The following is a 16,650-nucleotide window of genomic DNA, read 5'->3' as shown; positions in this document are numbered from 1 at the left end:
TTCCCACTTATGTGTCTTAAATATGACATTATTTCGATACCAAACTTGCATGATTTTTAGAGGTCTTCTTATGCTGTCAGACTAAAATGTGAAATGCCAATGTTACTTCTCACCTTATTCAGTAAGGAAGGAAACACAAAAGTGCAAGCCAGCAAAATTATTATCCTACTTGTAGATGCTAGAGCCCTCCAGGGAGTTTCAGGTTAATTACTGATGACTCACTGGGACAGCTGTGCCTGATTACACTCAATATTTGGTTATAAACAAGTAAGAAGAACGATATTCTCCTGCAAGTCCAGCGAATTAATTACAAAAGCTGGTATTGAAACCAAGGGAAAGGAACATAAAAGAATGCTGGCTCTACTTACATTTTAAGGTTGAATCTTGCTTCCTCACAGCATAGGCGAGGGAGGCTCAGCCCTGCCTGTTATTGTTGATTCTGTGGTCAGGTGAATGTTACAGCTGGGTAAACAACCCAACTCAAACTCTTGTGGGCAGAAGCCAGGTGCAATTATTATCTTTCAGTAAAGTCATGTGCTTTTCTGAGTTAGTAAACCTGCTTAGTTCTGCTAATAATCCTCTTAAATTGCTTGATTTTAGAAACTGGCAGCCACAACATTACCACTTTTCTGAAACTATTTCTAGACCAAAGTAGGATTATTCACTTATGCATGTAGAAATCTCAGCTACAAGTTGGTGATTGTTGTTGTCTAACAGTTCATATTGTAAAAAATACATTTCTAATCTGTTATTTACTAATATAAACACTTTTTCTTCTATTTATGTTCTCTCTCTCGAAATATGTATCTAAATACATGCACCTACATTTACATGTTACACATAGACTCATCCATGCTAACAACTCAGCTAAAAAACTGCACACATAACTCTTCATCTGCAATCTTCTGAACCATTTTCCAAGATTGAATTTTGATATTAGCTGTCAAAAGAAAAACATAGTGGGAGAAAAAAGGATGGCTTGATCTCACATGTCATAGATATGCGGAAAGATCATTGGTTTGGTGTTTGCTGATCCAGGAAGACTTGAACAGCAAAACATTTTTTACTTAGGAATTTGGATTATCTCATAGCCCTGGAATGGAAAAAACCTAAAGATATAGGAAAAAAGGAGTGAACTTACTGATATTTTTCCTCTGCAAACTTGTAGCTCCTGTCTATCTTACGAGAGAACTGTAGAAATTGGCTTTCCTTTTATGGTAATGGCTTAAAATTGGAACTCAATAAATTTACAATGTGAAATATACAACAGAGTTTATGAGAGAATGAGACTGCAGAGTGGGAGACCTCTCCCAGTCCCTACAGCCTCTATTTTATGAAAAAAATTAATCTCAAATATAATATTATTTAAAAGGATATTTGCATCTAAGGTACTTTTTTTGTTGTGGTTTCCTTCAGTAAAGCTATGCAGCATGAAACAAATGTTTCCTATCTTTTGAGAATGTTCTTATTTCAACATGATTTTAAGCATGCATTATATTGAAAATAAACAGTAGTCGCATTAAAGTAAGTTTAATTGTTTGATGAGAAATTTTTAAAAAATCTGAGCTTTAGAAATGTATTCTGAACCAGACAGCCTTAAAAAGAGACCTGGGAAACATACTATCAATATAAAAGAGAAGCCCAGAATACCAATTTAGAGTTTAGATCTGGTTTTCTTTCCTCTTTTTCCTTCTTTTTCTCCTTATACACAACATTCAATTGTGATACATTAATTTTTTAAAATTAGAATAGAATAGTTGTAGTAGGAAGGGATGGACCTACAATTATCATCTAGTTTAACTAAAAATATTTTGCTAAGGGTGCTGTTCAAACGCCTCTTTAACACTTACTGGCCTGGGCATCAATCACCTCTCTAGGAAGCCTGATCCAGTGTTTGACTACATACTCAGTAAAGAAATGCTTCCTAATGCCCAGTCTAAACCTGCCCTGGCATGGCTGTGAAACATTTTCATGCATCCTTGTCACTGCATCCCAGCGAGAAGAGCTCAGCTTCCTCTTTTTCCACCTCCCCTCCACAGGAAACTGCAGAGAGAAACAGGTTCACTTCTCAGCCTCCTTTTCTCCTAAAATAGACATTAGGGCATGATCCAACAAAGAAAAGAATCAGGTGATCTACTAGATCATATGTAAATAGTATCTTTCCATGGTAGATTTAGTTAGGACAGGTAAAAAGGAAAAGCTATTATCTCTATGTTAGTTTTTGCTCTGAGTTTTTAATTTTCAGTTCTCCAAACAAATAGGTTAAAAAAAACCCTTATAAATTATTTTTTATAGATGTCTTGATTTGATATTAGTGGTTTGCATGACATTTTACTATGAGTCAGGAAACCACCATGCAGTGATATAAATATTTCTCTTGCAGCACATCCTGCTGTTTTATTTCTGTACCCCTGCAAGGCTAATAAGCTCCATGATTTATTATCATCATGAGGTAAGGGTAACACTCACAAGAGACCAAAGTGTTTTGCTATTTATTATACTCAAAGCCAAATCATTTCCTTCACTATTAGCATAATCAACTATTGACTACAAAAAACTTTATAGAACAAGGAAAAAAGTAACAAAGCTATCAGATGTAACCAGAAATTGAGAGAAAAAAAAAAAAAACAACAAAACAACAGTGGTTTTCCAAAGAAAGATGTATTACAAATAAAGGGATTTACCCTTCACTTTTTAATATATCATTAAAAAAAGAAAAAAAATAAAATCAATTATACAATGTAAAGTTAACTCCAATCAGTGTGCCATTTCTCAAAAGAGTGATCCACATGGTTAGTAAAACCCTATAAGAGGAAAAAAAGAAGAAATAATTGGAATGTCCTAAGTCCTTAAAAGTATGCATATTCAAGCAAGCTATTAAAGAAAAAATATGCTGTATGCTATTATTGTCTGAAATATGAAGGAGGAATAATTTTTTTCATCTGTAGAATTCAGTTTTGGAGAAAAGAATTATTGCAATCATTATCAACTAAAACAAATTTTTTCTAACTCTTTATTTCCTGGGGGAAAAAAACCCAAAATATCCTCCCCCCAAGCCCCCCAAAACACACCACACCCCCCAAACTCCCCCTCCGTGCACAAAAAACCAAAAGAAATACCCCAAAACTTTAGGATGACAATATCTTCTATTAGTTCTTGTAAGGAATATCTTCTATAAGTCTCTTGTAAGGAATATCTTCTATAAGTTTCTTGTAAGGAATTTTTTTTATTGTTTCATTTTGTGTTTTGTTTGTTTGGGGTTTTTTTGCTTGGTTCGTTTTTGGTTTTTGTTTTTGGCCAACCTCTGCAGAAGGATTAAAAACTACCACCCTGAGCATAAGAAAATCTTGTAAAGTAGCATTTTGTATACATAAAAATGTGGAAAAGTAAGATTTCATCTTCATGAAGACAGTGTCCTTCTGTCACCAGGGCTGTGATAAGCACTTCCATAAATAATTATATAATGATAGGTTTATGGTAAAGACACACTGGGATAGAAGTGTGTATGATCTTCTGGAAATAGAGCACTATCTATCCCTCAAGGAAAACAGATTTATTCTGTTTTAGGAGAAAGATGGAATAGAAAAACTTTGCAGTGTACATGAAAGTATTTATGTGCTTGAAATAATTTAAGTCCATTTTCTTTTAAAAAAATGCATTAAGAAAATATTAATGCATTTTTTTCTACTTTAGATTAACATTATTCTTAGATAGAGGAATTTAAACTTTGAATAAACATTAAAAATAATTTAAAATGCTAGATTTATAGCCCTTAAAACTGTAGAAAGAAGTTAAGTATGGTTCTAGCATAAATATAAAATGCCCTTTTCATTCTCTCCAGCTAAAGAATCTCATTTAGTATAATTAAGGTTGGAATGTTACTTTTGTTGAAATCATTCTCACATTAGTGGTTATCCTGTTGTCACAAAATCATCTGCTACAAGTTTTTTATTTCTTATGACAAATACACAAATTTAAGTGATACAGCTAAGTTGGCTAATATTAATTATTATATTCTGGAAGGTGTGCAGAAGACATAGTATTTTTGAACTTAGTAAAACCCAAACTGAACTCTAAATCTGCTTTTCTGAAGCACAAAGAGGCATTTTCACTAATACACATCATTATTGAAGGCACCACTTTTTGCTTTGAATTCCAACATTATCAATGAATAGGCCACCACTTTATTAGAAAGCTTAAAAAATATTTTTTAATATCTAGAGGGATGGTTTAGCATTGTCCTAATTACAATTTTAGCTATTTATTCATGTGTAAGAAAAGGGTAATTATTCCTTAAGCCTTAAGCATATTAAAACATTCAGCAAAATAACCTTCACTATATTGCTAGCAATAATACTCCTACTAAAGGTAAGTTATGGCTCAACAGGTTTTTTTTTTTACCCAAGCACCTAAATTACAAAAATTTCTCCAAATTCTGGAGATTACTCCATTGCATGAAATGTCAGTCAAACTTAAGAAAGGAAAGGACTTTCAGAAATGTTGCTGGACTAGTAGAAGCTTTGTAAACTTCTTCCCCCCTGCTCCAGATATTAGATGTACTTGTTAACAACAAATAACTTCTTGGTGGGAGCTGGAAAGACCAGCAAGGCTTGGAAAGGGTCAGGGCAATTCTGTTAGAATTAAGAATTGCTAATTGCTTTTTTAAATCAACAGGATATTCATGAAAAGCTTAGTTTATTTAATACAGTTCTCTCAACTCTAAGGAAAAATATGTATTTAGAAAAAAGAATATATTGGCTCATATCAAACCTCTATAGCTCCTTTTTCCTCACTTTTAATATTTTTCTCCCTTTGTTGGCAAATTATGTGTTTGCAAATCACCATGAATATAGAGAGATTTTTCAGAAGATGAGAATAGTTGGAGTAAAGGTTCAACTTAATCAAACAAAAACTTGGAAGTAATTTGAAATTAGCAATTATCAGCAGTTTCCCCTTTAGGAAGCTCACTGATCTTTACAAAGAACTTCCTAGTCATTTTATGAAATGTATTTTGCATGTTTCATAAAGATTTTTTTTTTCATTTTTTCATGGTGGTTGTAGCAAAGCTGAAAGCAGAACCTAGACTCTCCAGTTCCCAATATCTATTCCCAATCATGCTGTGAAATGAATTCTTAAGCTGGACTCAAGAGTGGAAACAGCTTATTTCTTGCTGACGCAGCACAATGCAAAGATTTCTGTTTGGCTTCCTGAGTTACTGATGAATCGCTGATATTTGAACATAGGTGCCGTGTTATTTACTTATAAATAATTGTCCAACTTTCTAATTTTTTAAGCCTATTATTTCAACCTACTATTTTAGAAGCATTTCTGGGTTTATTTTCTCATTCACCCAAGGAAGGGTCTTTGCTAGACAGATCTGCTAAAGTGATAAAAATAGTTCTCTCTAATTAGCCATAGTAGTAAATGCAAAGATTTCAAAGGCTGTTCAAGTTTGGATTTCAGAGAGTAAGAAATACACTAAAACTTTCAGGAAAACTCTCACCTACTAGAAAATTGAGGCAAATATAAATAAATAGTTCTCTATGTGCTTCACTTTAAAATAATTTTATAAGCACCTTAGTGATCAGAGGCTGGAAAGACATATATATTTGTATATTTTGCCAGATGTTACATGTCACAAAACATCACAACTCCCACTAAGTCAGCAGCATTTAATATAATGCTAAAAGAGAAATTGTCACATTATTTGGTAATGACTATATACATAAATAAGACTGAATTAAATAATATAAAGAGCCTTTTTAGTAGAAATATTACATTATTATATAATAAAAGAATATAATTATAATTATCTTTATTGATAATTTAAACTTTCTACATATTTTTCTTCTCTGCTTCCCAGGGGAGTGTCTTGTTGCACATAGAGAAGTGCCAGCTTTATTATTTTTCTAAAGTCACATCTGTGGAAGTTATGAAAAAGTTATACATAAAGATCCAACACTCAGGGGCTATAGATGAAGCACAGAATTAGGGACTAGAGATATGAAAATATGTGAAGTTAAATAAAAACTATCCAAAATTTGTATATGCTTATAATGTGTTCAATGTGTTGAAGCATACAGTGTTTGATCCAAAGTGTCTGTAATCCAATAAGCATAAAATATAATAGGTTTAGATATTTGCTAGAATTCTACATCCCTACTGATAGCATTAGTCACAATCTTGTCATTTGAAACTCACAAATAATGGTTTGTCTGGTTCAACAGATACTACTTGCAGTGTTTTCATATCTCAGTATAAAATGCCAGTTAAGTGAAAAGCATTTGCAAAATATTGGGCCTTAAGGATAGAAATATATGTAGCTTTTTATAATGGTTGTAAATCCCTTCTTTACACAGTTATAGTAATGTGAATGAAGTTTTAATCTATTTTGTTATAGCATTATCTCAGAAATACTGCACGCTCAAATATTTTTTCCCTTTAGTGGAGTGTAGTTCCTCTGCAAAAAGAAGCAGCCATTGTAGCATCATGCTAAAGAAATTTTAGTCCTGCGTGAAATATGGAAAGGCAAGAATAACTCCAATTTCAACTTTCTAAATTAGTTTATTATTTAATTGTTGCAAATTGATAATCCCTTTGCAATTACTAGTAAAAAAGATGATGCAAGAAAGTCCCACAGTGTCCTCTCAGTGCTCAAGACATTGTGAGATTTTGACACCAAATTATGAGGCATAACACAGACACTCTGCTCTCCAAGACTTTGTCTGTGAACATAGGAACAAAAAAACAACAAACATTTTAAAAGGCACTTAAACTAGAATTTCTTCATGTTCACTTGCTCTTTCAAGACCTGTTTGGAAACTGTATTGTATACACTTATTTGAGTATATATGTGAATTTCTACAATTGGAAATTATGGGGTTATTTTTTGAAGAGGTAATCAAGGAACTGGGAAATTCACTTAACGAGAGAGATTATAGAAATATTTGAGAGATTAAGAAATTAAGAGAGATTAAGAAATATTTGTAAGAGAAAATAGTGAATCAATATGGTAAAATTTTGGAAAAAAACACTTTTTTTTGGTAGGAGATCAGAACTGGTTGAAAATCTAGAGAGTAGAAAAAAAATTTTTTTTAGTCAACTCTGTTTTCTACCCTTTCTTGATGAAGAACAAATGACGTTATTTTCAGCTAATAGAGCAGAAGCAATCCTGAGTTCCAATACTGAAAAGTATCATTACTTTCCAGGGGGCAACAGTAAGCATTTCACATTTTAGTATTTTTAAAACACCACTTTACATTGAGGTGACCTGAACTTTCCACGTAAGAACATTCAAAATTTAAATTAATATAAGTGCTAAAAAGCATAGGAATGAAATCTGCTTTGAAGCTTAGGCCACGACTAGAGTCTTTCACTACAATTATGTGTGAAACTACTTCAATTCACTGCTGAAGTTCAGCCCTATGCGGATTTCCTCTTTCCACATAAACCTAATGCTAATAGGAAGTGCCAGGTTGTGAGTAGACAGAACACTGTCCATGATACAAAGAGACACCAAAAAGTAACACTTGGCCACCATTGCTATTCAAAGACTAATGGACTTTGTATCAGACCATTTTACCTTAGCTGTTCTTTGCTCTCCTCTTTCCTGAGCTGACTGTCTCAACAGGATGCTAGTTAATGCTTGTGGGGGCATGAGCAGCTCTCCAGGAGGCAATGCTCTCGAAGTGCTAACTCATTTTATAAAAGCCAGTTAACTGTCACCTGAGAGTAATGACTTTCTATCACTACTGAACTGAACTTGATTCAACTCTTTTACTATTTATCTTTGCAGTAATAAACAAATTTGTCTTGTCAGTGCAGTTTGTTTGCTTAGGCCTTTCTGGAAAAGAACCTTCTAAATGTCTGTTACATGTGGCAGAAAATACAACAGTACTAGACAGAGAGGAAAGGTGGTAGAGAGAATATTTTAGTTTCATAAGTTTTTTAAGTTCCTCAATTAACATAACATGCTTGATAACATTTATCAAGAAACTTCAGGATAACGCCTTTCTTTATGTTTTGGAAAAGTTTTTCCCCTTAAAATTCATAGCATGAACAACAGCATGTGGGACTCTACCTGCTCAAAGCTAAAGGCAATTGTTTCCTTTTGAAGAGAAAAGCAAGAGAAAAATATTCACTTATCTACACCTTCGGGGGCATCTTGGGTTTTTCTGCATTTTCCCATTACTATTTGTGAGATTAGATCTGACTGTGTCTCAAGTTTCCATATCTATGCTCCTGGCAAGTGAGCTATGCCTCTAAGCAACATCCTTTGTTAGAAACAGTGCACTGTGGCAATATAGAGCCTGTCCTCTGTATTGTCATTTATAAAATCTAGGATGTATTTGACTCTCTCTTTGACTCTCTCAACTGTTTTGTTTTGCCATTCTCTGTGAGCCAGCTTCCTATGCCACTGTTATTTCCCAAACTTCAATTCTGCAGATATGACCATTTCCAGTACAGGAGGAAACAATGAGTGGGAAAAGTCAATTCTATTATTGCCCCTTGCACACTGCTGTTGAGCCCCTCATATTGAATAAAAATCACATAAAGACATTTTGGTGTAACTTAAACTTGATTTTTTCCTATCACCCTTTACCCTTCATCCTTGGTGTTATCCAAGTAGAGAGCTATGGCAGAATATATTATTTTAGAATTGCTTCCAAGAAAGGGGAAAGACAATATAGTGTCAAAATTATAAAATCCTCTTTTTCTTACAGCTTTTTTTAAGCCAGTGTTAATTGCTAAAATATGAGAGGGCTATCTGGAGCATGCTAAGAGCAGAACCAAGTCCATGCTGCTTCTCTCCTCTGCCTCTTCGCTGTACTTCTGTACAACACCACGTTGGAAAGAGGGCTTCGGGAAGGATGTGAGTCAGCCAGGCAGATTCCATGACTCTTGAGTCATACTGTGCAGGTTCCTTGCATATTGTCAAATAGAACAGCCATTTTTTTAGTTCTCCAGTATTGTTTAAATTTTTTCTTACATGCTTTATATGTCATTACAAAATTTCTTTCATCATGCTGTTATAAGCTTTCAATAAGAATGAAAATTTTTTGTACATATAATTAAGCAGGTCTCATCTTAACTACCTTTGCCCACCCTTTTCTTTACCAAAAATAATTTAACTGAATAAGGAAACTGCATTAAATACAATATATTAATCATGTTGTGGGTCATTGAATGAGACATCTTCAAACACAACTAAAATACTTAGATTTCTTATATTTTAAAAATCATCATACATGATAATGTTACTCATTGTTACTCCTCTTTTGTCCATTTAACCCCCTTAGCCCTAGAAACCACCAGAAACCTAGAAAACAAAGTCAGCTGTTTTATTACTCTCTCACACACTTGACTAACATCTGTGTAGGAGATAGCTAGAACAAGCACATGTCCAGAGCTGTCAATTCTACTGATATATTGAAATAATCCCCATATTATTATGGCAATGAATATCAGAATATGAAAAGAATGTTGGCATAATTTTTTATATTCAATAGCAGGGAATGATGGCCACTGTTACTAGAATAAAACATTGAGCGATATTAATAAAATAACTTACCATGCATATGTAAGTTTATCTCTCAAATACTTTGTTAAAAAATAATAGGTTTCTATTCTACACTCAGAGAAGAGAAGTTTCTGTTATTGACTAACAACAGTAGAAGGTAAAATTACAACAACTCTCTCTGTCTTCTTTTCATAATGAAAGTTTGCAATGTCACATTCCATTGATAGTGTTACTTTACTATGTGATGATGATGTGAATATAATTGCACTGCCCCAAAAAAGGACACATTCTCCTCTTCAAAGAAAATGTGAATTAATTTGAGCAGGACAACTACATAAGAAAACCACAGACTGTGCACCTGAAATACTTTAGAGACAGTAGGACAGCAGGGCACAAATATCACACACTTTTTGAATTCATGAGATCTAATTTAAAAAAACCTTCTTCTAGAATCCTCTCCATGGACAGTACTGGTCTTTATAGCACTATTGCAATTTCAGAAAAAGACAGAAAAATCCTTGGATCAAGAAAATAAATCTGCCATAAAACCATATTGGGAGAAAACTAACACTGTGGTGGAAGATAGTCTTGTTTGCATGCAATTTTAGACATGATACCCTTTGATATTTCTTCTCTTTGTGATGAAATAATGCAGATTGCTTAGGAAAAGAACAAGTTCCCCTGGAGAGATCTTTGGGGCTGATTTGTTTCTTAGATATAGCTAAAAACCAGGTTAAAGCAAGCAAGTTGGGGAAGCTTGTATTGGCACACTTGATAGCAAGAAAGTACACAATAATCAATATACATTATCAATATTGTTCTTCCTTCACTGCCTTTACATTTTACTTTTTCTCTTATCCAAGCAGAAGTTTACCCTTTTTTCCTAATTTCCTATTTTACATGTTAGAAAAAAGTACAAATTTAAATAATCAATCAAAACAATTTTTTAAAAATTTAGTTAGTGAGAGGTGCTTTTGTCCTTTCTTAAAAGCTGCACAAGAATGGACAGCTTCTTTAAAATGAATGGCAATTTATCTAAAATAAAATATTTGCAATTAATATTAATAGAATTTATTACTCTAGTCTACAGAAAAAAAGACCAAAAAAGCATCTTATAAAATACTGATTACTAAAACACATTTTCTTACACAATAAATGCCGACTTTTGCATTTCTTATGTAAGAAATAAATCTGTGCACAAAAATTGTGTTGGAGCATAAAACCTCTGGGTTTTTTTGGTAGTGGGGGTTTTGTTGTCATTGTTGTTCCTTACCTAAAAAAAGTCAAGAAGCCCTGAAATATTAAGTTACTGTACTAATAAATTGAAGCAATTCTAAAAATTCTAATGTATGTCTTGTTCTAGCATATGCCATGATTTTTTTTTTTACTTATTCAAGACATTTGAGTTGACGTTCACATCAAATGCTGTGTTGCTGTTGAGGCAAAAAAGGCAATAATGTGATGCTGTAGTAATATTCAAAAATACTTAAATGTCTGAATTCATATTGTGCTTGCATTTAAATCCTCTTGTCATCATAAAAATGTTCAATTTTTCTGAAAATCAGTTATAAAATGTAAATATATAATAAAATTTTCCGAACTACAGATGACATACATCATACAGGAGCTTTTAATTCCTGTAAATACCTTTCTGCAGATTTTGGCATACTAAACTTACATTTATATTTGCTAAAATAAATAAGAGATACACACAATTCCCTTCAATTTTTAGGGTTTAAACTTTTTAAAATAATAACTGACTACAGGACTTCTTATACAACAGCAAATTTTAGAATGGGTATGAGTAAACATTCTCCTTAAAAAATTCCTATGTACTGTTCCTTTACAGACTAGGAAGTTTATTTTTGCTTTGTCCAATCCATGAATCATGGGACACACAATCACTTTCAAAACCCTCATTGGGAAAAAGAGATATTAATAGTTGCACGCAATGGAAACTGGACAAATTTGAATATGTAAATCCATAAAGATTACTAAATGCACATTATGTGGCTCAGGTAATCAGAATTCCCAACTGTTGATGTATAGAAGACTACTTGGAAAACAAATCAGTTTATTTGTCCTGCTATACTTTTTCTTGAGCACCTTATTTTGGCCACCAGATGATCTTTGGTCTGATCCTATACATTACTTAGATTTCCCACAAATAGAAATTAATTAATTTCCCACTGAAATTAAGAGGAAATACCCCTATGTTTTGGATCTTCATTATACTCAAAGATTTGAAGGGATAGAAAGATCTAATGTTGTCCAGAAAATGAAAGAATCTATGATTAAATAAAGCCAACTGGGAAATACAGTATGTTGAAAGGACTCATTGGAACAGAGGAAAAATAAACTTCCGTTGAATCTTTGCATTAGATTTTTTTTCAGGAAAGAGCCTGCCTTGGATGTAAAGGTTGCTAAATATTCCATTCATAAACCAGATGTCTGTTCTTCCTTGAGTCTAAATTTTGGAATGCATTTTGCCTTCCATCTACATTGAGGACTGTGACAGTATCAAAGGGAGTTCTGCAATCTGCATCAGTGGGAGGCTGCCTGAGCTAGCAGCTGGCACGGAAGACTTGGACAAAAGCCTAACTTCACTAAGTCAGTTGCAAAACCTTCATCAAGCTGGAAGTTGATGTTCAAATTATTACTTTTTGAGGGGTGCACAATGTTTGGATCAATTCACAGCATGACAGTGGACATACTGCTTTACTTTCTGATCACTTAGTTCTCCGCTTGTCAGTTTAGTATGTTGGTTCATATCCACCTCAGTGAATTGATTTGAAATTCATAGATGAGGCAGGTTATGTAACTGCAACTGTCTAGATCTCATGAGTATTTGCAGTGAGAACTGACTCACTGAGATGTGTATAAGTGTGCACACCCACACGCACGTACAAACCCTTCCCTCACTGAGATAACTGCAGGTGTGTTTTTTTAAAAAAAATCCAAACTCTTCCTCCCCTTGAAATTATTGGTTAAAAACTGATGGAATGTAAACATGAAGTTCCTTTTTAAAAGGCTAATAAAAGAAATCAAAGTTTTAGTACATGTCATTTCAAGTTATGTGGTACCAATAGGCTATTTTTAACAGTGGTGAACCCTATTGATGTGTGTATTTTGTTTTTAAGAGCAGGATACTGAAATCAGGAGTGGAAGAAGAAATCCTATAATATGATTTTTCAGAAAAGAGGCATATGCTATTCACGCTGCAGCACAGAAGGAGCTAGAACAAAGACAATGGGAAAGCAACAGACAGAACAGGAAGAAACATACTATTCTATTCAGAAAATCAGAAAAGTGCTGAATAATTTGTTTTGCTACCAATGTGTGGGAGTGGATTTCCAATACAGAAATATACATTCTTTCTTTTACTCTAGCAGATCCAAGCGTATGTTCTCTGAGCAGTTAAAATCCTGATCAAACAGAAAACAATTCACAGCGAACTCAGGTACTCTTCATGAACAGAACAGAGAAGTTGTTGATACTTGTCTGGACAGTCAAGGAAAATAGAGAAGGTATAAAAAAAATGTTCTTGTGTTGTCTTCAATGAGAGCTATTTCTCATCGTATTTGGTATATATATTTGAGGCTTTACTTTGCACAGTGGATTTGAAGTAAAATGTAAATTGTACTTCAGTAGAATAGTTAATATATAAAAATATAAATCAACACTAAGAATTTGAAACAAAATATATTTCCCTTACTTCTATTACAAGTATATATGCATAACACTTCAAAATACAAGTAATTCCTAAAGAACTGGCACAATATGGTTTTGAAACTTAAAGTATTAATGTGCATATAGATTATCAAACTTGTTCCTCTGGTGAAAAAAATCATAGACATACAGGGTAAGGTGATCTAAAGGAACACAGTAAAAAATTAGAAATGAAAAAAAATATCAAGGAGAAAAGCAGCCAATATTCTTCCCAGACAGGTTCCCTGCCTTACATAAGACTGCACTACTGTATCAGGGATTCCTGCACAGTTTGTCTTCTGTCTTACAAGCTAGGTTTTTTTTTTTTTCCCTCTTATACAATGTCTTTTCACAGATCTTATCAGAATCCTGTATTCTCAAAAAAAAAAAAAAAAAAAAAAAAAAAAACCCAAAAAAACCTGGTTCAAAATATCATTCATCACTGAATATGTATGTGTTCCAAAACATTACCCATGTATGTTGCTAGTGTTACAGAATCCAAAATTCATCATATGCCTAATTATAGGTTAAGATTCATCAGAAACAAGGGTAAGAATTCTTATGTATTTGTATTATGTAATAAATTTTGCAGCACTTTCTTGTATTTTGGATTCATGCATGCAGAGTGATATTTAAGAAAAAGTAGAGGTAGCAGCCATGACAGAATAAAAAGAAACCAACCAAACAAAAAAAGGAACTGTTCCTGTGTAATCATTACATTGAGAACCTTTACTGACTCAGCCTCTCAGATGGACTACTTACATCAACATTTTCAGGACACAATTTTAAAACAAAGTTATTCTCATGCAATTTTAGGACCTGAATTCCAGAGGAAAGAACATTTGAAAATAATGGGAACTGCAAAAATGCAGTCATTCTCCGAAATAAGTCAATGAGTGTCTGTTTGCCATTACACAATAAGGATAGTTAACTCTTCAAGAACATTAAGCTGAGTCATTTGCACTACAAAAAGCTAAAGGAAAATAGATTCTATAAAGATGGGTTCTCTAAAGATGGGTTCTCTAAATTAATGTATTCTTTTCTTCATACTTAGATCCAGAAAACAGATTAAGAATCTATTTCACAAGCAAAAGTGAGAGAATGCTCTTATAGATAAAATTAATTATATGTATTAATTGTCGAAATTCACTTTGCATTTTCAAGCCATCCTTTTGTACGTTGTGAACCCCTTCTTTATACTGATGGTGGAACTTTTACTCTTGCAATCTAAATCTGAAATTGTAATTGAAAACAGAGCATATTATCAGACTATGTGAACCAAGGTAATGCACTTCTCTTCCCTGGCTTTTATTTCATGTGTCAGTCAGAGAGTAATTTATCTACTGATTTCTTTGTGGAAGTCAAGTAACTGAATCACAAAAATTCTGAGCTCCTTTTTAAGCTCTGCTCCTTACTTTATCTGTGACTTCAGACATGTCACTTAATCTTTCTTTACTCCATTTCCCCCTGCAAAAATGGAATCTGTAAACCATTCCTTTATTTTCCTTCTTCCACAGAGACGACTGCTCTTCTCCAGCCCTATTTGATATTGAAACATGGGCTAACCTAACATTCTGTGCTGCAGATCAAAGACATGTTCACGTAGAAGTACCTGAGCTAGCTTTAAGGCAGATATCTCAGGTGTGGCATACAGTTTAATTAGGACTGCATGGAAACAAATCTCGAGGGAAGATCATGCAAGCCATAACCTGCAGTGCTGCAGTTTCACCACTGTAGGTCCTCTAGCTAAATTAAACAAAAAATAAAACTGATTAGGCCACTACATGCATAAATAAAGTGTAGGTATGCAGAAATCAGGAGATAGGGAGAAAGGAATATAATGAAATATTTCTGAGAGTTGCAAGAAACATGAGAGAGACCTAATAGAACCAGGTGAAGGGAAATGAAACAGAACAATGAAAGCTCCATTTAAAGATCATATCTGTAATTAATAACATAAAAATTAGTATGAAAAGGCTGTCTTGTCCATTCTTCAGATTTTGAGAATACATCTCCAGATATCCCTACGTTTGCTAGAAGATTTATAACCTAGGAAAATTTATAATTCAGAGGAAAGGTAAACTATACGGAAACATAACAATCCATAGTATTTGAAAACTAAAATGGAATGCTTCCATGCTCATCTTCATAATGAAAAAAAAAAAAAAAAAAAGAAATAGAGTTATATTTAACTAAACAGTTAAATAAAAGTTTAAAAAAAAACCAAAAAACTAACCTCAAACATTTTTAGCCTTCAGAGGATTTCACTGTTAAAAGACATTCTTCAGACCAGTAACTTGTCTTGTGGTAAATTAGTGGGTTTTTAGTACTATTATTATTTTTATTGTTTAGAAAAACACATGCTGACTAATAACTGTTGGGGTCAGGAGGAGAAGTAATTCTGGAAGTTTCTGTCACAGAATTTTTTTCAAAATTTTCTTCTGAGATGTTGCATTAGGCATGGTCAAAACTAGAAAGCTATGACAAAAGACCAGGAAACTAATTTACCATGGTAATGTATTTGCCCTTGATATACAAATATGAATGTAATGGAAATGTTCTTTAGAAAATTATTGTGCAATTTACATTAAGACAGTGCCATTCTAACAGCAGAATCAGAGAAGACTATGCATATAAGCAGAATTTCTTTGCAAGGAAAGCTCCAAGGGCAGGGGATAAATTAACTCAGAAGTTACTTTTGGTTCTGCAGATTTTACTAATTAACAAGATCTCTGCATACTGAATTTTCACAGTCAATCTGCTAGCATTTTTTTTCTTTTTTCTCCCACATCTGACACCACAGCTAATCAGCAGAATAAAACTTCAATCTACATCTGACAGTCATGTAGGCTGGTGGGCAATGTTCACCATATTCTAAGAAAATCAACCCCCTTATCCGTTTTTTCCACTTTTCCAGTGTTTTATTCTCAACTAAGAAAATGTAAAGAAACTCGTAACAGCAAACAGAAAGTTTAATTTCTTATATACTCTGCCTGTGAGCTAAACCTCTCAAATTTGCCATAGCTATAAAGATTACTTTTTTTCACTCAGTCATCTAGGCTTGAAAAAAACAAGAAGAAGGAAACATATTGGAAGGTTTCATGTACTCTGCTGAAGATTATTATCTCAAATTCTAAAATGAAAGGAAATCCAAAGCAATTAGTTATAACTGCATTGTTTTACACCAACTGAAATTAAATGGTAAATATTTGAAGTGAAAATTAATAACCAAGATCACTTCCAAAATGCTGTTTCCATGAAAAATCTTCATAAAAATCCAGCATAAATCCTGATTAAAACCTAACCTAGCCAAACACTGCAGATTACCTAGATTCCAATTAAATGTGACAAATGAGCGCTTGACAGACTTCAATTTGGATTCTATTTCTGTCAGAATGATCCATTAATATTGAAGACTACAT

General features: G+C 33.3%; 1 protein-coding gene across 10 annotated transcripts in view; it reads right to left on the bottom strand.

Moving 5' to 3' along the window:
- Positions 1-16,650, bottom strand: part of PCDH7 (protocadherin 7) — a 269,546-nt gene that overhangs the window by 123,125 nt on the left and 129,771 nt on the right. Inside the window, exon 4 of one of the 10 annotated variants that reach the window (XM_038134890.1) lies at positions 2,649-2,804. The exons of the other annotated variants lie outside the window; for them this stretch is intronic. Within the exon in view, the coding sequence (XP_037990818.1) occupies positions 2,794-2,804 (11 nt within the window). The 3' untranslated portion in view covers positions 2,649-2,793. Of the gene's footprint in view, positions 1-2,648; positions 2,805-16,650 lie in introns of those variants that run through there. 10 annotated transcript variants of the gene reach the window in all.

The sequence above is a fragment of the Motacilla alba genome, chromosome 4, assembly GCF_015832195.1.
Source record: "Motacilla alba alba isolate MOTALB_02 chromosome 4, Motacilla_alba_V1.0_pri, whole genome shotgun sequence".
Classification (NCBI taxonomy): Eukaryota; Metazoa; Chordata; class Aves; order Passeriformes; family Motacillidae; genus Motacilla; species Motacilla alba.
This window is presented reverse-complemented; position numbering and strand designations above follow the sequence as displayed.